The sequence below is a fragment of the Schistocerca gregaria genome, chromosome 1, assembly GCF_023897955.1.
Source record: "Schistocerca gregaria isolate iqSchGreg1 chromosome 1, iqSchGreg1.2, whole genome shotgun sequence".
In the NCBI taxonomy this organism is placed as follows: Eukaryota; Metazoa; Arthropoda; class Insecta; order Orthoptera; family Acrididae; genus Schistocerca; species Schistocerca gregaria.
The window spans coordinates 1,057,626,734-1,057,653,214 of NC_064920.1; the positions used below are offsets into that span (position 1 = coordinate 1,057,626,734).

Below are 26,481 nucleotides of genomic sequence, written 5' to 3' on the forward strand. Positions count from 1 at the left end.
CACCTGACCTCACTATGTAAATTGAGTAGATGACGCAAAATTACTGTTGACAGCTGTGAAACCACTAGCCAGATGGTGCTTGCCACCAGGTGTGCCATCTGATATGGCCAGACCTTCCAAAATCCTGAATATGAGCCAGCCCAGGGCCAGTCTTACACAGATGTGATCCTATAGCAGCGTTTTTACGATGGAAATGCATGCCAGTAAATTTAATAGTTTGCTTGTCACTCAGGACTTGGTTTACAGGTGTTTAATCTTTTTCAGACTCTACTGGCTTTACTAGTAACTTGTTGAACTCTGACACTCTGCAAATTTCTTACTTAAAGATAGCACTGCTTTGGGGAACATTCCGTAATGGATCACAATTTATTGTATAAACCAGCGCAAGCACTTGTTAGTTTTCTGTGTAGATTGTCTTTACAAAAGTGATTTTTGATGCATGCAAATTGGACTTTCAACATTTTGTGACTAGGCATGAGTGTGGGTCTTCAGCCATGGAAAAGCTACAACAGCTACTAACACAAATTATGTGGAGTTATCAAGAGCTAATGGTAGCAATATTACTGACAGGCTAAGTGTTAGCAAATGCAAAAAGTATGTTTTCCTTTCTACCTGTGTTTATGGCTTTTCCGCAATATGAAGTGTGGAATGCATAGCCACCAACAATTGCAGTTGTATTTCACAGCTTGCCAAATTCCACCACAGACAGACAAAAGCCATGTTCTTCTCAGGTAATAATCTCAAGCTGTATCACCTGATACAGAAACTAAGAATCTGTGAGAACTTGAGCTGTGTAGATTATTTTCTTTATTAGAAAAAAAAAGAAAAAAACATTTTTTGATGAAGAAACATGTTATTGCTGCCACGTTTGAATTTCATAAATGAAAACAGTTCCTCAAACATTCTTATGCAGACTGAGCCACTGAAATACATGAATTAAGTTGGAATTCCACTTTTGAATGTTTGTGTGTGCAGATCAAGGTGACTCTCCAATCAGGGACATTACAATGTGTCTTACTCCCAACTCATAAGCAAGGAACCATGCAGTGAGGAAATTGGATCATTTTCTGTTGGAGGAAATGTGAGTAACTCAAGCCTATGAAACACCCTACATAGGCAGATTTTTCTTGCAATGGAAGAAGACATTGCGGCAATGAGTTATGTGGACACAGTGCCACCTCTGGCAGAGCCCTCACTTTACCCACAAGCTAGACAACCCTGTCAACAACTACACCATCAGTGATGGGCCATGTTAGTGGCAGCGCCATTTCCTGGCTTCCTTCAACACACATGCATTATGTGCCCTCATAGTCTTGCAATGTACCACAAACGCAAAAGGAAATTCTTAAAGCATGCGGATCCACTGCAAATGTGCCCCAGCCCATGCAAGGGACCACAGTGAGTGATAAAACTACAGAAATGCAAAGTTCTGAGAATGCAGCCCAGCAAATGTTCTTCATAAGCAAATGCTCACTGAAACTACCCCTTGACAATGGTGCTGCTTTTATTTACATGCTAAACTAGCTTACTTACTTAAGTTTAGGGTAGCTGCCCTTGCAAGCAGTCAAGACTAGTCTTTGGGCCTATGGACTATATAATGTGCGCTTGCTAGGAAAACTTTCAGTCTTACTCATTTACAACGAAGTCACTCATCTAGTAAATATCTTTGTGGTTGTTGACTCGAAAGTGGACAACGTTTCAGGGGTAGACTCTTTCCATACTTTTGGATTTACAATTCATGAAACAGTACATGCCACGTAATTTGAAGTGCAACAGTATGATAATAATACATGCATATGTTACTGTTGGTTGAAGCATTTGATTTGTCTCTACATAGTAGATTTTGTGGTCACATTGGTTGCTTTATTAATAAAAATTTAAGTTAATTTCACCTGATACACTTAATCAGAATAAAACGTCTGTTAGGTTTGACAACAGGTGCAGCATGTAAATAATGTTTCCCAACAATGACATTCAAGTTCAAAATAGTCTCTTCTTATACACACCCCCACAAAATAAACAGCAGGTTCGTGGAACCTAATTCTTGTGTTAATTGGATTTATAAGTGATTTGAGCTCCCATATAGAATTTAGAAACTGACTATAAATTTTGATTAAATCCAATAACACTGTAAAACTATTTCAAGTGCAAGTGATCACCAGAGGACAGTGCTCTAAGACCAAACCAAAAACTTGCAAGAACATAAGTGAAACTGACACTGAACAAATTCATTAGTCGGCAGACACAAAATATTGCAGGGTTCACACTGAACAGTCAGAGTCCTACTCACCATGAAATTATTCTTCATTCTGACTGGCTCTACTCATGAGGATACATATCAAATTGATGCTTGATGCTAATTATTCTAAGTTCATGTGATCGTATAAGTGAACCAAACTCTATAAATTCCACAAATTTATGTCAATCAGCTAGTAGGAGATTTCACCAGTCCAAAATACAGCTTCTGATTTATACATGCTTATTAGAGCTACAGGTGTCAGAAATGCTCACTAAAATGCTGACTAAAATAATATATTACAATACATTTTTGGTTAAGTTGTACATCAATGCTCTTAATTAAAGTGATTACACATTTCATATCATGACAACAACGTTTAGTTTTTGTTAACTGTGCATCAAACATTTACAATATATACATAAATGGCACATAAATCTTGTAGCAAATCACCTGATTTTTTACATTGCTGCTATCCAAATTTATTTATATTTAATAGCACATTATGGGCAAAACTATGGAAAATTCTAATTAATTAAAATTGCCAATTAAACACAGAAAACTTATAATGTAGATGTTGTTTATGATGTGTGCTTACTTTATCCACCATACACTGCCATGCTGACTGTGTAGCTGTCCTGCACAATTACTTATGCTGACTTTAATTAAACATTTGACTCAGTCACCTCTCATTGGCTAATTAAGTATGTATAAATATGTAAATAGCTCTTTGAATTGTCTCCATGAGGGCCTTCATATGATATGTTGTACTTTGCTGTAGTTCATTTACTAAGACTGCAATTAAAGACAGAGTTCATTACAAATTCTTTCTTAGTTCAATAACTAATTAGATACACTAATGTGCACAGGAAATCTAATGCACACAGTCAATCCATCTATCACAAGAAATGTCTTGCTGAGCTCTCAAAGTTGGTGTATCAAACTCTGTTGTAAGTTTTGTGGTTTATGTTGTACATGTGCAGGTGTGTACAATCCTGATTACCCATCGTGCTGAGCACAACAGCCAGCATGATGTCACATTCAGACCTCAGCAAGTTTGACAGCCTCATGTGTGCAACCTGCAGCAGTCTTTCACAGGTTCCATGCCTACCCAGTCTTCTGATAAAAACCAGAGCTGCTTACAGGCCTGTGGCAGTACTGTGGCACACAGAAAAGCTGTCATGCAGAACCAAAACAAACCACCTCATGTCTGTTATCTGTTTGTCATGTCACGTCATAGAAGGACATTGCACCACAATAAAGGCTTTGTGAGTTAGATATGTTCAAATGTTCGTACCTGGTTTAGGGAATACAACTGATTTTGTACCTTAAATCACCCTTAAGACCATGGGTGACCTGTGTTTCTTCAAATCTCATCTGGTACCACTGGCTCCAAAGGATGCCCTCAAAACAGAACTAGACAGACTCACTCATGAAAATGTGTTACTGGCTATACCAAATTGTCAGTGGGCCTTTACAATGGTAACAGTATCTGAGCCCAGTGGTAAAATGAGGCTTAGGGATGACTTTCATCTACATACTTCACAAGCCACCATATGGTGTATGCCAGTGGGTATCATGTACCACTACTAGTAATTTCCTTCCCTATTCCACCCACAAATGGAGGAAGAGAAAAACAAGTGTTCATATGCCTAAGAACAAGCCCCAATTTCTCTCATCTTGTCTTTGCAAGCCCTACATGAAATGTGCAATGGTGGCAGTAGTAATTTTGCAGTCTGATGCAAATACCTGTTCTTTAATATTTATCAAAAGTGTTTCACAAAAAGAACATCATCTTCCTTCCAGGGACTCCCATTCAAGTTCACAGAGCATCTCCATAAGACTCACATGTTAACTGAATCTACTGGTGTAAATCTAGCTGCATGCTTCTAAGTTGCTTCAATGTCTTAAATTGAGCTGACCTAATGGAGATCCCAAAATCTCAATCAGTTAAGAATGGGTTACACAACTGTTCTTTCTCTGCCAATAAATTGAAGTCAACAATTTACCTTCATTACTCCAATCCTTAGAAGTTCATTCCACTTCGTGAGATGATAAATGTACAAGCTGAAGTGGAAACTTGCCTCTTACTATCCAGAGAAGGACTCTTTGCAAAATTAGACTGTGGCACCTTATTTAGTAAAATTGAGCTTGCATAAGAATATTTTCAAATTCCCAGAGACACAGCATCACCTGCCTTCCCTCATGCTCAAGACACCATATGACCTCAACTGTTACAATCAGTTACCTTTTGGAATCTCGCCATTTTCCAGCATGTTGTACATCAATTGCTACATGGTATTGTAATGTGTGTTGCTTACCACAATGAGACATTGGTTACACATTTTATGGACGAATTACTTCAAGGCATTCCAAGCTGTGCTGCATGTCATGAAGATATCTTGGTTCAGGTGAGACTCCACAGGGCCACCTTCAGAAGATCGAACTCTTTTTGCAGAGTCTGGTGACAAAAGGACTCAAATGCAACCTGTGCAAGTTTTCTTTCAGGTAACCACCCTTCAAATACTTGGGGTTCACACAATCCAGCGTAATGTACTCGGACAAATGGAAAATTATTTCACCGTGACTAGACTGCATGCAGCCACCCATGAAAGTAAAATATCTATAAGAATTCTGTGTAAGGTCAACTATTATGACCACTACAATGCAAATGTAGCTAAAATCTCTTACCCAATAAATCAGCTTTGACTCAAAGATGTATGTTTTGAATGATCACCTTGATGTCAGCAAGCTTTCAGGCTTTGAAAGATTACCACAAGCAGGTACCACCGCTTGCCTCCCTCTGGTAGTAGGAACAGATAGATTCCCCTATGGTATAGGTACAGTACTGTCTCATAAGTTGATGAGCCAAAACATTAAGACCACCTGCTTAATAGTTTGTTTGCCCATCTTTAGAATGAAATATATCACTGCTTCTGTGTATCAGGGATTTGACAGTCTGTTGGTAGGTTTGTGGATGTATGAGGCTTTAGATATCTAAACACAGCTCATGCAATTTGCATGAATAATGCGCCGCTGATTTGTGTATGAAGTGATGGCACTCGATAGGAACCCAGGTGGGTTCCACAGGATTTCCATCGGGTGGATTTTGTCTTTGAGGCATCAACATGAGTTCACTATAAAGCTCCTCAAACCACTGTATCACGGTTCTGGCTCCAAAACCTGAACAGTTATACTGCTGAAAGATGGTTTCGCCATCGGGCAAGATGTCAAGCATGGAGGGATGCAGGTGGTTCACAGCTGTTAGCATTTCTTCGATTACTACCATAGTCCCCATGTAAGTGGAGCAGAATGTCTCCCATAGCATAATAATGCTCCCATCAGCCTGCTTCTGTGGTGTATTGCTCATTTCAAGGCATTGTTCAACTCGATGTTGGCATTTGTGGAGACAACCATCAAGCTAATGTAGCAAAGTTGTGATTTTCCTGAAGAGCCGATACATTTCCACTGATCTACAGTCAAATCCTGATTGTCCTGTGCCCACTGCAATCACAACTGACGTAATTGGGCCACAACACGTGAACACATTGGTGGGTGGTCTGCTGTGGAACTCCATGTTCAACAATGTACAATGAATGGTGTGCTCCAGAACACTTTTGTGCGCATCAGCACTGTGCTCATTTGGCAGAGATGCCAGAGATCACCACCTAACCTACTTTAAAAGTCTCTGAACCCCATGTTCTGTGAAGAGCAATGGATAACCAATCAGTTAGTGCCTAGTGATATCTCCACTGTCCTCTCTCTGTACATAGATGCTCAGGACTGTAGCACATGAACAGTTGCCCAGCTTCACTGTTTTTGAGATACTCACTCACAGGCACTGTGTAACAATAACCTGCACTTTGTCAAAGTCAGTTATCTCCATATATTTTCCAATTTGCAGCCTATATCTTCACTAGGGTGATCCCCTGCCCATGTCTGCTCCATTTATATACCTTTGTTACCATGTCACGTGTCACACCACCAGGCAGCATCCATGATTGTGGTGGTCAGTGGACATAATTTTTGGATTATCAGCGTACGAGGTGCTATCCAAAATTTTCAGCACTGGTGCTGCCATATTTGAAAACCTTACATTTGGTCTAATGGTCATCATCACCCTTGAAGTAGTTCCCAACCCACATGTATACACCAGTCCCAGTGCTTCTGCCACTGGTCAAACGTTTTCTGGAAGTCCTGTTCTTTGAGTGTGTTTATCACTACCAGCAATGCTTCTTGAATCCTCTCTAGTATGTCGAACTGACAGCCTTTTGACTTGAGTTTCAGTTTTGGGAATAGCACGAAGTCACAAAGTGTCAAATCTGGCGAGTACGGTGAGTGGGGTACAACCACCATTTTGTTTTTTGCCAAAAAGTTCCTGGTAAGCAAGGATGTGTGACAGGGTGCGATGCCATGATGCAGCTGCCAGTTCCCTTGACACCACATTTCGGGCTGTCGTTGCTGCACATTTTCATGGAGCCATTGCAAAACGTCACAGTAGTACATGGAATTCACTGTTTGCTTGGGTGGGATGAATTCTTTTTGCACAATTCCCCTGGTATCAATGAAAATGATGATCATGCTCTTCACTTTGCTCTTCACCTGTCACACTTTTCTGGGTCTTGGAGAGCCTGGGCTCTTCCACTGGGACAACTGTTGCTTTGTCTCTGGATAATGCTCTGTCCCCCAAACACTTGTTGAATCATTGCAAGGGTCTCCATAGCACTTTTCCCGAGATTCACAAAGAATTTGATACACATGCACTGTTCTATTCGCAAATCCATCATAAAATTGCCACAAACCAAACACAGAGTATTACGGAAATTACTGTGAACGCACAACACGTCCTCCCAGCTGAATGCCACCCGGCATGCTGACTCATCAGATATGTAGCTCTCGCCACCTATTGGTGCAAGTTCTACTACTCCTACTTTCCAAATGGCACCACCAGTCCCAAAAACTTTGGATTCCACCTGATAAATACTCCAATAGGACAGAGCAATCTATTCCATGTGCTTCTAAGGCCTTTTCTGCCTTGCAGCAACACTCTTAAACGGAATGAGACACCCTCAAGGCCATCTACACACACTGTACGATAACAGGTGACAGTGTCGCATAATAACATAAATATCACAGCTACAGAACCATGTCGCCTGTTGAACATGTGTACTGTGTGGAATTTTGCCAAGAATTTTCTGACAAGAGGAAACTGATTTGGAAATACCAGTATAAGCACCAGTGCAATATATTGCCAACACTATTAAAATCACAACTGTGAATGTATGAGACTTGAAAAATAATACATACATCAACATCAGCATAAACTAAGCTTGTTTTAACAAAAAACATAAATATTGATGCTACGTGCCAACACAAATCATCTGCTGAGAAACGGAATTCTGCATTGGTGGTTATGATATGATCTGATTACATGTTTATTGTATGAAAAGTTGGAAACTAGTATTATAAAATATATCATTTGAGTAATACAGTGTGGAAATGGCAGGAGTAAATAACGAAAGGGTCTTGAATAGTGTGTGCTGAATCTGGTGATATGATAATCTCAAAAAAATTAAGAAAAAGAATTTTACAAACTTTAAGAATGGAAAGAGAATATTTAAGTATTTATGCTAAACGATTTTCAGTGGATATATTTAAAATTTTAAGCATAAATGACTGTTTGTAATGAAATGTGAGTGGCAGTGTATGGACTCTGATTAGAGCAGCTGGTCATGGGGCTCACTGAGAGCATGGAGAGGATTTTTTGGGGGTCTTTTGCTGGTGGATGCTATGAGATGACTACACATGAGTGAGTCTGGAATATAGTAGATGGGAATACAGCTGTAATGAATCATACATGATACATCTTTTGCCCTTTTAATATTTTCTAATATTGGTATTGCATTTCTTTCTCAATGTGAATCCATTGGTTTAGTTTGATGTTAGTGGACCCATAATTTTTATATCATGCTTATTTATCTTATTTCACCATAAAAATTATCCAAAATTAATTGATTATTTAAATCTCAACAAAATGTAAAATATTCTACTTAGCTTTTCTGAATTGCACAGGTGATAACTCTCCCTGCATTATATCCTACATTCTCATAATGCTCCTGGCCTCAGTCTTCATTAGTCATTGTCCTTAACCATCTAGACCCTTCCCTGTTCCCCTTCCACCACTAAACAGTTCTCTATTCCACCAATCCACTCAGTCTTTTTACTTTGATCTTTTTCTGCTAGTCCCCCACCCTCACCTAACCTTCCGACTGCACCTAGCTGCCTGACACTCTCTCCACCTCATCCCTGTTCACACTTCCACAGCCAAACCAGCTCTTTACTGTCCCCCTCCACTACCCTGCCATCCCTTGCTCTATGTGGCCCATCTTCTTCCTTACTCCTACACAGTTGCCTCTCCCATTATGCACTGTTGCTCACAGTCTCATTTCAGCTACCAAAGACTGTCGTCATGTGTGTGTGTGTGTGTGTGTGTGTTTTGTCAATTTTCGACAATGGCCTTGTGATGAAGCAGGCTTGGATCTTTTTAATACCTCTCTTGTTTTGCTATCTGACTCCTTGAAATTCCTTTTTTTATTATTATTCTTGACTAATTACTATTAATATATGAGACTATAATCTGCATGTTCATAAAAGGCAAAGGTTGGCCCTCACTTTTAAAGAATATAGCACCAGATCTAATTTTGTGCTTAGTTTTATGTATGTAATTGATTTTCTAATTTATTTTGACTAGTCCTAGTTAGTATCTTTTGTTATAGGGTGAAATCAGTAATTGTTACATAACTGAAATTTTATTGTTGAGTTATAAACAAATATAAATTCTGTACTAATTATAAACATTTGGAAGACAAAACACTGGCATTCTTTAAGTATTTATTTGTCTTGATTTGAAAACATGTTAGCAAAGCCAGCCCTTAATTTATTCCAAAGTAATTACTAGTTTTGTCAAAAGTATTGTCTGCATAACTACATCTGTTAATTTCATGATTAAACAAGTAATTCAGCATAACCCTCGTGGTACGAGAAACTCTTAAAAAGACAGAAATTTTGTTATGTATTCAGATAATTGAATGAGGTACATTTTAATTGTAATTTCTGTAAATTAAACATTGAACAATGTGTAGTTTCAGTGCCTATTATTGTGATGAAAGTTAATGGCCACTTTTTTGTCCTGAGACAGTCAGTCCATGGTTGATTTTCAGAGATGAAACCTGTGTTGCTTAGAACAACAACAATGCTTCAACTTAACTGTGAAATAAGTGTAACACAAATAGGCCTTGTGTTAAAACAATGACAGTGTCTGTTCAGTTTATACGAAAGACTGTGAACTGTGTGGTTAGGTTTTACTGCTCACAGATGTTCAGTGGTAAACTATTGTAGCAGTATGCTGACATATGCCTGCAAACTATTAATGAGGCTTACCAAAATTTGTCAATACTTAACTGGCCATATAACTATGTAATATTGGGAGGGGGACTGTAAACAGTGAAAGTAAAGAACTATGAATTGCAACTGTGCACCTGTCAGCTACATCATTTATAGCAGTCAATGTTGAACTCCCCCCCCCCCCCTCCTCCACCCCCCCCCCCCCCCCAACCCCTTATTTTTCAGCCCATATCACAATGCAGTATGTCGACACTGAGGACCATCAACAAAGAAATGTAACAGGCAAATCTCAGATATGGTGGCCTTGCGGTTGAGGAATATTTTGTGTGGGCTCAATAAACTAGGACTCATGAACTTTGAACCAGTGAACCCAAGAGCGGTTTACAGTGCAGTGATTTGAAGGAGATGCAACAGCCAATCAGCACTTGGGGTTCAAGGCCACAGTAGGACAGCAGCCAAACAGTGAGTGGGTTCTATGGAAACAGCCAATGAGTACAGAAGCAGACAATCAGCACAAACAACTGGGATCAACAAGATGTCTCCCTGAGAAAATTACAACTTGTACCTGCAGCAGCTGAGCAGACAAAGGGTCGAGATGACAAGCACAGCAGCAGCAGCAGAAGAAGAAGAAGAGGAAGAGTGAATAAGAATAAGATAACTTCATAGCAAAAGCCATTTTATATTAAGTGATACATAATGAGTGGCCTTAAAGAACAAGACAGAGTGACTGAGAACAAAGATGTAGAGGTTAAGTTTTTAAATGAACAGAAAGACCTAAGTGGGACTGGTTCTGTAACCAATAGAGGCTATAAATCAGACATGAATGTAACTTTGAAAAATGGGAATGATAAAAATGTCATCTATATTGTATGGTGATGTGATCGAAATGGATGAAAACAATACTGAAGTGGATGAAACCATTAAGTTTAAGGGGGAGGAAGCTAGTAGTGAAAGTCAGCGAGTGCAACAGTTTATGGCAGATGGAAAACTGGAAGTGATATTAAGACAAATTATGAGTAGTATGTGTCTGAAAGAAGACATTAGCAGGATGGAAAAGAAAACTGACAGCATTAGAACTGACATGGTTAGCTTAAAGTATGAACTGAAGAAAGAAATTAAAAAGGAGATTAAGATAGTCAGCTCTAATCTTTCAGAATCAAATAAGAAGGTTCAGGTGCCAGTTAAAAACTTGCGATCAGAATATAAAGAAAGTATAGCAGAATACTAATGAGAAATTAACATTTATGAGTAATAAACGTGTATAATTGAGAAATAAAACTTTTTGATGACTATAGTAGGAGAGTGGAGGCTTCTGAAAAACAGTGTAAAGATGAAGTCCAAGCAGCCAGGAAATTTTGTGCTGAAAATAGGGTTAAGATTAGATTAGATTAGTACTTGTTCCATAGATTATGAATACGATACTTTGTAATGATGTGGAACATGTAAATTTGAGAACCAAATCAATCAAATTAAAAATGATTTTGAAACAGAGGTAGAAACCACGTGTGCAGTAGTGGTAGAGGAAAAACTGGTAAAAGTAAATAAAAATGTAGTTTCAAAATTATCTAAAATAGAAAAAAAGATGGAAGAGGTACAAAATCTAAATCATAGAGTATGTAGTGTACTCAAAAGTACTTCATTTGTTAGTTATAAGAAATTTAATAATTTTGAACCATAAGAGGAAGTTCATCCAATGGATTTCATTAGGGAATTTAATGATTTGCCTGAAACATGGAATGATGAAGAAAAAAAGGCATTTGTGAGAGGTTTTTTGAAAGGGGATGCTTATGGATGGGCAGTTCAGGTAGCTGATAGCTGTACTTCATGCCAAAGCTTTGAGAAAGCATTTCTAGAAGAATATTCGTCCAAAGAGAAGCAGCAGAGAATTTCAAGTGAATTTTGGGGAGGAGAGAGATTTGACTCTAAGAAGGGTATTGTGAAAGGTTTCTGTCAGCTTTGGATAAACAAACTGAAATATATCGACAAAGAGCTAGGTAGTGAAGCAATAATTATAGGTTTAGAAACTAAGTTGCCTCAGAAAGTTAGAGAATTGCTTGTACCTGCCCCTAGTGGAAATATTAGTGATTTCTTGAATTATGTTGATAAAGTGAAGAGGGTGAAGTCCTCAGTGGAAGATCATAGGAGGTATTTTGATAACCATAATGAATCAGGGAGATAATTTCAGGTAAAAATAATGAACAGGATTAATTACAGTAGAAATTCAAGGAATGGTTGGGTGGAGAACAGCCAGAATGTGCATGGAAATAGTAATGGAAGAATTCAAGTAAAAGAAATGGAGGAGATGATTTTAATTCTGGATCAAACTGTTTCAACTAGATAATGCTCCAGTTTTGGCTCGCACTAGAGAAGGTAGTGATGAAGAGCCACTTGTATATAAATGTGCTGTAATCACAGGTAAGTGCAATGTAAGTGATAGTAGTAAGAGGAGTGAAATTTCTAATTCTAGTGAGATGTTGAATGATGGTGTAAGTAGCAATGTTTATCCCATACAAGGAGAGGAGGAACTTACTATAATGTGCACTGAAGTAAGACCTAAAAGCAAGTAGTTGGTTCAGTATTCTTTGTTGGTTTCATTATATGGTGATAGTGCTTACCCCAGCTATCTGTCTCATTCTTCATGTTCTCTGAGACAGTCACTCTCTTCTCTTATCCTATCTGTAGTTTGTAAGTGAATCAGAGAGATTCTATCTTCAACTTGCACGTGATTTTTTTACAGAAAGATACTTCAGTACAGAAATATTTTACAAAAGGTTTATCTAGTGTTATCTATGTGTATATTATGTTCTGTTAGTTATAAGTAATGGAATCACAGGAAGATGGAAGAAAGTAAATTGATACCATGGTTAAAGAATTTCGTCAAACAAAGAGGTAAGGTAAACAGAAACTGAAAGATGTCAGCATATGTCAAGAAGATACAGGTGAGCCATGCGTGGCTCATGTTCATGTCATCTATTATGTGACATCTTGTTTTACCATATGACTGCCTCATCATTTTAAATTTCAATTACTAGTGTCACTGAATTACTGTCTTGCCTGCCCGTGAGTGGCAGCAGCAGTGCGTACTGATATTTGCCCTGCCATATTATATTTGCTGGATGGCTATGACTTCTCGGTTGTGGTGTGTCATGGAGAGAGTTCGGACCTGGCAGTCATTGAGTTGGAGACGGACCAGCAGTGCAGTCAGGCATGGAGCCCCAGTGAGATCCGCACAGCCAGTACCAGCGGGGATGACCACTGGTTGGTTGTTCGTTTGGTTGTTTCATCGGCGATGTGTATTTGGGTTGGTTGGTTCCTTCCTGAGCAGAGATGTCAATTGCGTTCCCTCTGCAGGGCTGGGTATGAGCCAGTGTCTCTGGGATGTTGTCCATCCGAAGGAAGTCAGTTCAGTTACAGAAGGAGGAGCAGGGTGGCTGCGATGCAGCACCAGTGAAGTCAGGCACGGTGCCCCAGTGAGGTCCGCACAGCCAGTACCAGTGGGACAACCGTTGGTTGGTCATTTGGTCAGTTGTGTATTTGGATCAGTGTATTTGGATCAGTTCTGTCCTGTGCAGAGATGTCGGTTGTGTTCCCTCTGTATGGTTGGGTCTGAGCCAGTGTCACCAGCACGTCGTCCGTCTGAAAAAAGTCAGTGAGTGAGAGATGCCGTAGCAGTGCAGTCGTGACAGAGCAACATTCGTGGATGTACCAGCAGTCCAGTCAGTTGGTTGGCATGGAGCAGCAAGCAACCCCCCTCCCTGTCAAGTGGAGTCAGACTGGAGCTGCTGGTGGCATGCATGTGCAGTTGGAGTGTAAGTTGCTGCTTGTGAGTGCTATGAAGTTCATTGCCCGCCAATCTTGGTCATGAAAGTTGAGTTATTCACTGTATGTCATTGTATTGAAATCTTGTGGTTGGTTTGCTGGTTGCATGGAGCAGAACTGATTTGGTTGATTGGTTGGTCAGCTGTCGGTTGGTTGAGTTGCCTTCCTACTAAGAGATTGTTGGTCAGGCTGCCTGTCTTGCCTAAACGGGTGTTAGTGTTACAATTCCAGGCCAAACCTGGGAACTTCTGAGTACGGTTCAATGTGTGTTACATAGTAACTTCCCTGTCTGAGTTTTAGTTATATGGCTGATGTGTGGCCTTCAGCCGAGTTTTTAGATATCCTGGGTTAATGTTCTTGACTTGCCCTTAAGGTATGAAATTGTTGTTCTTATAGGAGCCTTCAGCTGAATTTTACATCAAATCTTTCAAGGGCTTAAGCCGTTAAATTATTGCATTGATGTGTGGCCTTCAGATCAGTTTTAATATCTCTTAAATTAATGTTCTTGTCTTGCCCTTATGGCATGCGATTGTGATGGTTTGTATAGTGCCTTCAGCTGAATTTGCTTCAATAGTTTTAAGATAAGGCCTTCTGCCGTTGGATTGAAACACTTCTTATTGCTTAATATATGGCCTCTAGCGGAATTCCATTAAAATTAGAGTGCTAAGGCCTTCAGCCTGTTTAAATTGAAAATTTAGAAATTATTTTTGAGTGACACCTCCAGAAGAACCTTCTATGTCAGTTTCTTACTTAGGCCTTGCGTCTGAGATTTTGAGTGGCCTTCAGCCGATCTAAAGTTAATCAAAGGAGATCCATTACAACTTTGAGTATTTTGAATCCTTGTGTAATATTGTTTGTGGACAAATAAAGTTTGTATGTTGAGTGCAACTGACAGCAACCCCATTTTGACCCCTTTCCACAACCTAACCCACTCTGGCCTGCTAGCTCAGGCATTTCAGCAAGGTTACCTAAAAACTATAATTAACACCTGAAGTAATTGGATCATGTGTGAAATTACTAGAATTTGGTGCAGCAGCACAGGTAATATGCAGCAAAAACCATCTTGGATACTAGATCTTAATATTAATTGTGGTATAATAGAAGTGTTTGTATTCTGTGCAATCAGTATATGGAGAAAACCATCTATCTGTGCCATGGTATAGCCTTTTATAACATTAATGAATTACAACTTTAAACATAGTTGCCTGGAGTAATGCGCATAGAAAGAATAAGCAATATTTGTATGTATAAAGTGCTTCAGGCTAGAATCTTAAGCAATTTGATGGGGTACAGTGAAATACCAGTTTTCCCAACAGATAATTTTGTCTGATCAGTAATGAGAGTTAAGTTCACCTTGCATAAGGATCTAATACTGTGGAGTGTTTTTCAGTAGAATTTTGCTTTGGATAAGGAGAGCAAATGTATATTTATTTGATAATGAAACAATAATGAAATAATAAAATAATGAACAATGTTAGGATCTTAATGATTAGGGAGCCTGTCTCTACAATAGGGATATTTTTTTTGAGAATGCACTCCACTAGTTAACAAGGTAAGAAAGGAAAGTAAAATAATGGAGCTGACAGACATGATTAATGCAAAAGTGACTGTATACAAACAAATGTGGTGTAACTGTATTAATGACCTAAATTTGGAACTAGGCGACATTGGGTACTGTGTATATTGTGCAATTCATGACACTACAACTGGGAACTGGGAATGAGACCTTAACAGAAAGAGCAATGCTTTTGTGAGGTACAAGTCATATAATGCTGCATCATTGGATCTATAGATTATCTGAAAACTTCTATTTGTGTTCTGAGGAATAATGAGCTTAAAGTGGTAATATTGGAAAATGAAAAGTAATTTTGCTGATTAAATGATAACTGTGATGCTAGACTCATGTGAATGTTTCTGACAGGTCATCTATTTGGTAACATTTTGTGATGATTTAATTTTCTTGTTGAATGAGAATAGTACTCAAGTTGAGAGGAGAAGTAGGGCAATAATTTGGTACAACTTCCATTCCCTTAATTTTGAGTTGAATAGTAAATAAATTATGTGATGGTGACAATATTCTTTCTTTCATAATGTAATGATTAGTAAATCTCTGCTACTGACAATCTTTAGTTTTTGCTATTTTGAAAATGGGAAAGAAGCAAAAGTCTTTCAAGTTTAACCAGTTTCAGACAGAGCGATGACCTAGAGTAATGTTTTGTAGTGTAATGTGCACTTGATTTTAAAATCTCTTCTAGTCCACACCTTTCGTACTATAGTCATTTTTAGTGCTAATTATTGTGATGTTATGAGAACTGTGTAATGAATCTATTTATGAAGTAATGACTATGATTTTTAGTGTGAAACATTTTTCTTTGACTTAGAAGTAAAACTAAGTGTACTAAAGTAGGGTAATTTGTCTCATTTTTTTTCCTGTTCTGTGGTGGAGGAGAACGACCTCCAAGGGAACTGATAGCAGTGCATTTTCTTACTAACTGCCAATTTGGACCTGTTAAAGGTGTGGACAACTAGGTGCAAAATGTGTAAAAGCTCATTAAAAGAGCAAAAGTGCTTGCGAAAAATACTAAACATTGAGCAAGTGAAATTTTCTGTCTAAAAATGAACTACAATGTGCAGTGTAATTTAACTTTTTGCAACCCATGAGGCTTTATTGTTTTAAGCAAGGCAACACTTATATATAATGATATGTATCTTTGAATGTAATCTTTGTACACCCAAAAAGGACATCACTTATGATGAAGATGCCTAAATTTTTATTAAAAGTATAACTTGTGGATATTTTGTGCCACTGTACACTACACTGTGTGTAAATATTATGTATGAGGATTTTCATATGGCCAGTTCACATAAATCTGAAAAAAACATAAGTACTGTAGTTTTGAAATGATTTCTTATGTAATATTTTTTGTGCATAGAATTTTAACCCATCTTCTGGGGTCACTTGTAGTCATTGAATTGCCCAGTTAGCTATTTGCGGTATCTATCTGATAAATCCAATGAGGGGGAGATGTGATAAAGCAAGCTGGAGTCTTTTTACTTCCTCTCTTGTTTTGCCATCTGATTCCTTCAAATTCCTTTTTTTTATTCTTGACTAATTACTGTTAGCATACATGGGTATAATCTGCATTTTCATACAAGAGAAAGGTTGGCCCTCATTTGTGCTTAGTTTTATACACTCCTGGAAATGGAAAAAAGAACACATTGACACCGGTGTGTCAGACCCACCATACTTGCTCTGGACACTGCGAGAGGGCTGTACAAGCAATGATCACATGCACGGCACAGCGGACACACCAGGAACCGCGGTGTTGGCCGTCAAATGGCGCTAGTTGCGCAGCATTTGTGCACCGCCGCCGTCAGTGTAAGCCAGTTTGCCGTGGCATACGGAGCTCCATTGCAGTCTTTAACACTGGTAGCATGCCGCAACAGCGTGGACGTGAACCGTATGTGCAGTTGACGGACTTTGAGCGAGGGCGTATAGTGGGCATACGGGAGGCCAGGTGGACGTACCGCCGAATTGCTCAACACGTGGGGCGTGAGGTCTCCACAGTACATCGATGTTGTCGCCAGTGGTCGGCGGAAGGTGCACATGCCCGTCGACCTGGGACCGGACCGCAGCGACGCACGGATGCACGCCAAGACCGTAGGATCCTACGCAGTGCCGTAGGGGACCGCACCGCCACTTCCCAGCAAATTAGGACACTGTTGCTCCTAGGGTATCGGCGAGGACCATTCGCAACCGTCTCCATGAAGCTGGGCTACGGTCCCGCACACCGTTAGGCCGTCTTCCGCTCACGCCCCAACATCGTGCAGCCCGCTTCCAGTGGTGTCGCAACAGGCGTGAATGGAGGGACGAATGGAGACATGTCATCCTCAGCGATGAGAGTCGCTTCTGCCTTGGTGCCAATGATGGTCGTATGCGTGTTTGGCGCCATTTATCCTGTGCCACCCAACGTGCTCTAGAAGGTGTAAGTCAACTACCCTGGCAAGCAAGATCTCCGGATCTGTCCCCCATTGAGCATGTTTGGGACTGGATGAAGCGTCGTCTCACGTGGTCTGCACATCCAGCACGAACGCTGGTCCAACTGAGGCGCCAGGTGGAAATGGCATGGCAAGCCGTTCCACAGGACTACATCCAGCATCTCTACGATTGTCTCCATGGGAGAATAGCAGCCTGCATTGCTGCGAAAGGTGGATATACACTGTACTAGTGCCGACATTGTGCATGCTCTGTTGCCTGTGTCTATGTGCCTGTGGTTCTGTCAGTGTGATCATGTGATGTATATGACCCCAGGAATGTGTCAATAAAGTTTCCCCTTCCTGGTACAATGAATTCACGGTGTTCTTATTTCAATTTCCAGGAGTGTATATGTAATTGATTTTCTAATTTACTTTGACTAGTCCTAGTTAGTATCTTTTGTTATAGGGTGAAATCAGTAACTCTTGCGTAACTCAAATTCTATTGTTGAGTTATAAACAAATAAAAATTCAGTACTAATTATAAACATTTGGAAGACAAAACACTAGCATTCTTTAAGTATTTATTTGGCTCTATTTGAAAACATGTTAGCAAAGTCATCCCTTAAATTATTCCAAAGTAATTACCAGTTTTGTCAAAAGTATTGTTTGCATAATTACACCTGTTAATTTCTTGATTAAAACAAATAATTCAGCATAACCCTCGTGGTAGGAGAAATGTTAAAAAGATGGAAATTTTTGAAGTATTCAGTTAACTGAATGATTTATGTTTTAATTATAATTTCAGTAAATTAAACATTGAAAAGTGTGTAGTATCAGTGCCTGTTATTGTGATGATATATACGGACCCAATCTTTGGTCCTGAGACAGTCAGTCCATGGTCGATATTCAGACAACAAACCTGTATTAGTTAGAACAACAACAAGGCATCAACTTAACTGTGAAAGTGTACCCAGATAGGCCTTGTGTTAAATCAATGACAGTGTCTGTTCAATTTATTTGAAAGACTGTGAACTGTCTGGTAAGGTTTTACTGCTCATAGATGTTCAATGCTAAACTGTTGTAGCAGTATGCTGACAAATGCGTGCAAACTATTAATGAGGCTTATCAAAATCTGCCAATAGTTAACTGGCCATATAACTGTGTAATATTGTGAGGAGGTGGTGGTGGTGGTGGTGGTGGTGGTGGGGGTTGTGAAAGTAAAGAACTATGAAACGCAACTGTGCACTTGTCGGCTACATCACCCCCTGTTTTTCAGCAAGTATAGCAACACAGTACGTCAACACCGAGAACAATCAACGAAGAAATAAAGCAGGCGAACATCACAGCCTTGTTGGCCAAAAGCTCATTTTGTGACAGTCTTCTTGTTGTGCTTATCTGTGACTCAGCATCTCTGCTAAATTATACACTTTTGTAATTTTTCTGTATTTTCTTTTACATGTACAACCAATCTGCATAACTAATGGAAAGTAGTACTTTGGTTGATGACTGAAGAGTTTCCTGGAACTGACTACACATGGCTGTAAAAAGTAAGGTGATTGCTTTTGGAATTTCATATTTCATGCACTGCATTTCAGAAAGTGGAGAGAAAGGATCCTAATTTCATTTTAATAGTGGATAAAAGTGTTGCCTAACTGGTATTAAGTTCTGAAATACAATGTGTGAACAATGCGGTGAATGGTGATTGCAATTTTTTTTTCATAAACATAGCAACTAAAGCAGAAGAATTTCTCACGATAAAAGCCATTTTCACGAGCTGAAATTTGATAAAATATCAGTGTTAAATAACTGTGTGTGAAGTATCTGGAGAACTGTAAACTAACTACAGGTAATGGTAAGTTTGGCAAATATAAGAAAATATCTTTATTTGATGTGTGTAAGCATTTGAACCAGCAATTTGAACAAATTGACAATACTTTAAAAACATTTTCTGAGAACCAGGCAGAATGAATTGATAGTACTTTGAAAACATTTCCTGAAAACCTGATAGAACAGGCTAAAGGTCATGATGAGGGAATCAATGCCACATTAAAATCATTCACAGAACAGCAGTTGAAGCAGATTGTGAATACACTTGATAAATTTTCTGAACAGTTCACATCCAAGCTCAATGAGCTAAAACAACAATTTGGTCAATGTAAACAAGACTAACAAAAATTACCTGAAAAGGTAACATAGATTGGTACTGATCTGCTTGATGTGCAGACAGCCCAGTCAACGTTAGAGAAAACAAGTAGTCAAATTTCGGAAGAAGTTCAGAATTTGTCACTACAGAGTGCAGAACAGATTTGGATGCATTTTGTTCACCAAGAAGAGAAAATAGTTATGGAATTTAATCAGTCGTTAGAACAAAAGAATGAAGAGATCATGGAAAAATTAAATAATGAATTGCTATTAGGTAACAAAGCAGGCAGGTGTTCTAGTATCATCTGATTCCATTGATGAAGTAGAGAATTTTAATCCTGAATTTCAACAAATGTCAGATAAAGTAAAAGAATTACAGAAGATGCAGGAGACTGAAAGTTTCAATCAGGATAATCTTCCTGCTTCTCAGGAAATAGATACATGTTATGGCAATAATCACAAGGTTTCAGCATACAGAGGATATGTACAACAACAAAACACACCAAGCAGATGTTTATAAAATCATTTAGAGGTGTGCTTCTGAGGTTGTGGAATGAACAGAAAGATTGCATTTATAGTACTCTTCATTAAAAGAGAAGCTTCTCTCTATGCGACAGAGGCTGCAGAACAATGTCATACATTTGACTGATTTGAAAAAGCTTTTTTAGAATAGTACTGTTCAACCAGCATGCAAGAAAGGCTTAGAAAAGAAGTGTACAATCTCAGATCATATACTTACAAAATAAGTTCTCACAGGGAGCACTTCAAAAAGTACGTAAATAAAACAAAATACTGGGATGAGCTAGTGTCATATAAAAATGCAATAAGAATATTAAAACTGAAACTCCCTTGAGTATCCAAGACAAATTGATCAGTGTAAGGGAAACTGACCTAGAAAAATTTCTGTTAGTTAGATTCAATTGACCTGATGCAGGAAATGGTAACCAACCCATGCATGATTCATACAGCAAAAATACTAATACCCATAATGGGAATGTAATATGGAATCATGACATGCAGAACAGTGCAGTAAACCCACAAGAGAGACGCTATAATACTAATGATCATTGACCATACAGTAATAACAGGGTGAACAACAATAGATATTTTTCTAACTGTAACTATAATTGTAATCAATTCTACAATAATAATAAGAGGTGTAGGAGTGAGAATAACTTCCAGCAGAGATACAAACAAAATAGAAACAAGAATGCAAATTATTATTGCAATTTAAATGGAAATTACTGGGATAGTAACCAACCAGGCTGGTGGCAACAAAAGATGGACCACCTCCTGGAATAAATCAAAATTACAGTGCAAAGTAATCAACCACATCAGAATCACGACAGTTGGACACCCCAGCAGACAAATGATATTCAGATACTGGAAGAACAACAGGAACCACATACAAACACGGAACCACAAGCAAACTAAAAGTGACCACATTACACCCTCCAGTGGTGGCCACAGAGCTGAATGGGGGCTACACAAAAAACACAATTACTGCAACACAAAATACTCATATTATTAATTATTCTAATGGCAATAATTATAATAGTACTGACAGTATGCAGATCAAGGTTAATGCAAACTGATCTCTGTGTACAGCTGCTTGTCCTCCCACTCTCTGTCCATCTCCTTCTTCATCATCTCTCTGTCCACTGAAACAATTAAACTGCTTAGAGACAATGACAAAAAAGACATTAAGGAAGAATTGTTCATGCACTTAAGTAAAAAAGTCTAAACCAACTCAGAATGAGATAGTCCACATTTTTTTTTACTTCAGTGCACAATTCTTCCTTAATGTCTTTTTTGTCATTGTATCGAAGCAGTTTAATTGTTTCAGTGGACAGAGAGATGGTGAAGAAGGAGATGGACAGAGAGTGGGAGGACAAGGAGCTGTACACAGTGAAAAGGAGCAGGAGCTGTACAGGGGGGGGGGGGGGGGAGGATAAGGAGATGGACAGAGGCAGGGACAGGAGGAAATGGACAGAAACTTGGGAGTGGAGGAGCTGGACAGAAGGAGGGGGAAGGAGGAGAGGCAATAATAAAAAACTGGAATCAATACATACCTGGGCAAAACTGAGTACTCAGCAAGTATTTAATCATTAACAACAAAATGTGTTGTCTATAACTCACCAAAATAACCATGAACTATGATATATAAAATACGTGGATTCAAAAGTCATGAATTCCAATACTTCCATACATGAGATTAATTCATTCACAACTCTGTGGATAAGGTGGCCAGTATGTATGGAGGGGAATGGAGACAATAGGAATAAACTGAGTAAGAAATTGATGGTGTCAACAGAGACTAGAACAAGTCCAGTACAGAAACAGCTCAACAGAAAATTCAAGTTATAATTTAGCTACAGAAAAAAATAGTCCTTTTTTGATTACAAAACATTCTGACATCAGTTCAGTGACTGTATCAATAATTGTTATATACACTGTATGAGAACAATAGTACCATACTGCTTTGAAAGACAAAAATGTATGATTAACTGAATTTACCTTTCGACAGCTGGCAGCCAAGTGGAGAGCTGTCACACCACAGTTATCCACCACATTTCGATCAGCACCAGCCTTCAGCAAAAGGTCCAGAGCCTACAAATGGATACTTTGACAGATAACACAGGATACAGCATTCTTGTACATAAGTGATAGATTCAAACGAGAGATACATCTAAGCTTATGGATGTGGAATCACAGGAACAAACTGTGCTATAATTGATAATTACTGATGTTTATGCACCATATTTAACAAAATTGGATGAGTATTTTAAATATTGATATGACTGTTGGATGGAATACAACTAATTTAAAGAGTAAAGGTAGTTACTCACTGTAGATCTGAAGTGCTGAACTGCCAGCTGCTGTATGAACAAGACTTAAAACATAGTTGAGCTTTCAGACAATGTTCTCACTTGGAGCTAACTGACAGTATGGAGTGGTCAGAGGGGTACATCCGTATACCCCCTTAATCTTAAAATCACCCTCCATGAACCAGCTATAAAGGAATACCCCCCCCCCCCCCACCCTTCATCCCACATTCAAGCATCTTAACCAAATCCTGCACCAGAATACCAAGTATTTAGACCATGTATGGAAATGATCACCATTCCTATAATATTCTCTCGATCCCCTGCTATCCAAAGTTGTATTCTGCTACCCTACCAATCTCTAAAATATCCACATGGGTTACATCCCTGTGGAACATTTAAGAAAAAGATTTGTCCTGTTCACCATGCAGCAAATCATATTCCAATGTTGACACAGGTGTGTCTTACACTATCAGAGGCAGGGCTACCTGTGAAAGCAGTCACATCATTTGTGAACTCTGCTGTAACTTCTGAGCAGCTTTATAAATAGGCATCACCACCAACCAGCCACCTAGGTGAAAGAATGGATATGGCCAGACTGTGCCAAAAGCAAAGTTCACCATTCAGCAGCAGAGTGTGCTGCTGAGCATAACATGCTCAGTATCCACAGCTGTTTCACAATGCACACCATCTGGGTCTTTGATCCTCAATCCTGACCTGTCCCATACCAGCTTCTCCATATTATACAGATGGGATTACCTTTGAAACATTCCTTTGAACCTGCAATCCTCCTGTCCCAGTCTTGACTAGCCCATCCCACAACCAACTCCATTTCTGTCCCCATGTTTCCCATTTCACCCTATTAATCTACACTGACACCTTTCTTCCTACAATCCCTGACTTCCAAGTTCTCTATCTCCCTCCCCTACCTCCTCACTAACCACTCCTCCACTTCATCATATGATACACTCATATAGTGCCAGAGTGAGCTACATCACCAGTGCCATATTTCTATCACATACCTTGCAGTCTCTGCATTCCAGCCATTAGTTCCTCTTTCCTCCACTGTTCCCTCCACAGTGCTACCACCTTTCTACACTTACCTTCTACACTTACCCTCTCCTCCAACAATTCGGCTGCAGCACCAAATGACTTAGTCAGCTAGGGCAATATGTATGTGTGTGACTGTGTGTGTGTGTGTGTGTGTGTGTGTGTGTGTGTGTGTTTTGTATCATTTTGTTTCCAAAGGAGGATATCATAAATATCTTGTAGAATTCTTGTATTTAGCCCTACACATCTCCAGAAATGAAATACAACTCTGGAATTTTATAATGTGCATTAATATCTTCAGCCTAAAATATTCATTTCTTATGACTAAACATTAATCCTTCAATTAAATGACAACACAAGAACATGTAAAAACCATTTATAGTCTATAAAAATGAGCATATTATTAATGATCAAGAATGAAAGATTGAAAAAATTTAAGCATTTAGTCAGTAATTTGCAACTAAAAAAAAAAGATAAATACTCTACCAATTAAAAATTATAATAACTCACTAATTCTCAGGAAACTGAAGCAATGGATATTGAAAGGAGATGTTAATTTAATTAAAAAATTGAGAAACATTAAATTCTAACAAACACTGCTTACCTACAATGGAATAAAAGCTAACATATACACTGTTCTGCCAAGAAAAAAATGTGTATTTTTGACATTATGAAACAAGCAGAAATAGTGAAAACATATAACACAACACACATAATTATTAAATGACACTAAAGCAATTCCTATCTTAATTCTGTGGCCAGACTATACTGTTAGATGAAATTTATTCCAAATATGGCAGTATTTAGAATTAAACAAGAAGACAAGAGCTCCTTTATTTATTCTGTTCCTGTGACATAACTGGATTATCTTTCATATTGCTTAAAAAGAAAATCAAAGTTTATCCTCTTAAAAAAAAGTTTAGTTTTTTCTCCTATGATGGTGTACACAGTTTTTTTATCAATACATGTTATTGAGAAAGTTACAACAATTTTATCCCATTGCATGAATGGTTATGGGTCAAAGCATGCTAAAAACGAAATCAGAAAACTTTGTTACTATCAGTTAGCTGATGTAAAACTTGTACGAGTGCCAAAGGTAAAACATTTGCCAATAACTACTGTATATTTTTGGTATATTTTTGGAAAACATTAACTGACTCCGAGCTGTGCTCAAGAATATCATAGGAAAGAAAACATATTGTCTTAAGAATAATAAGACAATTAATGAAATTTACAGGTATGATGGAGAACAGACATAGCACTGAGAAACTAAACAGAGTGAATTATACTTCCTTTCAAACCAAATGTAAATGATTTTAACAGATTCTGATTTGTGGACTGTAATCGAGCCTGTCATGATGGAACCTGGTGAAGGTGCATCATTTGCTGATAAAGAGACATATATCAGTATATTATTTAAAGGTAAGGAACAAACAAAAATTGTACTCTCCAATTGCAATGAACAGTAATAACATATACTAATATTTGACAAACCCAAAAACAGTACGGGAAGACCTTAGAAAACGGTATTCCCCAAAGGGTAGCATATTTCACACTACATTACTGAGAAGGAAATTATATTCAATAAAACTGAATAATTCTGAACCTATGGGAAACTATCTAGGACCGCTAAACAAACTGTAGCATATCTAGTGAACATTGCTTACAAAACTGAAAATGGAGCTTGTAACAGAACTGCTGAACACTTTTCACTTTCAATAAGTATCAACGTAGCCAATGCACTATAATTTAAGTTAAGAATATTAAAATTTGTTATTATAATCATACTTAATGCTGTACATTGTTGTTGTTGTGGTCTTCAGTCCTGAGACTGGTTTGATGCAGCACTCCATGCTACCCTATCTTGTGCTAGTTTCTTCATCTCCCAGTACTTACTACAACCTACATACTTCTGAATCTGCTTAGTGTATTCATCTCTTGGTCTCCCTCTATGATATTTACCCTCCACACTGCCCTCCAATGTTAATTTGTGATCCCTTGATGCTTCAGAACATGTCCTACCAACCGGTCCCTTCTTCTTGTCAAGTTGTGCCACAAACTCCTCTTCTCCCCAATTCTATTCAATACCTCATCATCATTTATGTTGTCTACCCATCTAATCTTCAGCATTGTTCTGTAACAACACATTTCGAAAGCTTCTATTCTCTTCTTGTTGAAACTGTCTATCGTCCATGTTTCACTTCCATACATGGCTACACTCCATACAAATACTTTCAGAAACGACTTCCTGACACTTAAATTTATACTCGATGTTAACAAATTTTTGTTTTTCACGAACGCTTACCTAGCCATTGCCAGTCTTCATTTTATATCTTCTCTACTTCGACCATCATCAATTATTTTGCTCCCCAAATATCAAAACTCGTTTACTACTTTAAGTGTCTCATTTTCTGATGTAATTACCTCAGCATTGTCTGATTTTATACGACTACATCTCATTGTCCTTGTTTTGCTTTTGATTATGTTCATCTTATATGCTCCTTTCAAGATACTGTCCATTACATTCAAATGCAAAATTTCCAATGTCATTGGCACACCTCAAAGTTTCTATTTCTTCTCCCTGGACTTTCATTCCTATTCTAAATTTTTCTTTTGTTTATTTTAGTGCTTGCTCCATATACAGATTGAATACCATTGGAGATTGGCTACAACCCTGTCTCACTCCCTTCTCAACCACTGCTTCCATTTCATGCCCCTCCACTCTTATAACTGCCATCTGGTTTCTGTACAAACTGTAAACAGCCTTTAGCTCCCTGTATTTTAACCTTACCACCTTCAGAATTTGAAAGAGAGTATTCCAGTGAACATTGTCAAAAGCTTTCTCTATGTCCACAAATGATAAAAATGTAGGTTTGCATTTCCTTAACTATTTTCTAAGATAAGTCATTAGGTCAATATTGCCTGGCATGTTCCAACATTTCTACAGAATCTGAACAGATCTTCCACAAGTCAGCATCTACCAGTTTTTTCATTTGTCTGTAAAGAATTACTGTTAGTATTTTGCAA

General features: G+C 38.4%; 1 protein-coding gene across 1 annotated transcript in view; it reads right to left on the reverse strand.

The window, feature by feature from the left end:
* LOC126281097 (serine/threonine-protein phosphatase 6 regulatory ankyrin repeat subunit A-like) overlaps nt 1-26,481 on the reverse strand; it is a 333,802-nt gene that overhangs the window by 114,478 nt on the left and 192,843 nt on the right. The window contains exon 9 of the mRNA XM_049979815.1: nt 22,097-22,189. Coding sequence (XP_049835772.1) covers nt 22,097-22,189 — 93 coding nt within the window. The remainder of the gene's footprint in view (nt 1-22,096; nt 22,190-26,481) is intronic.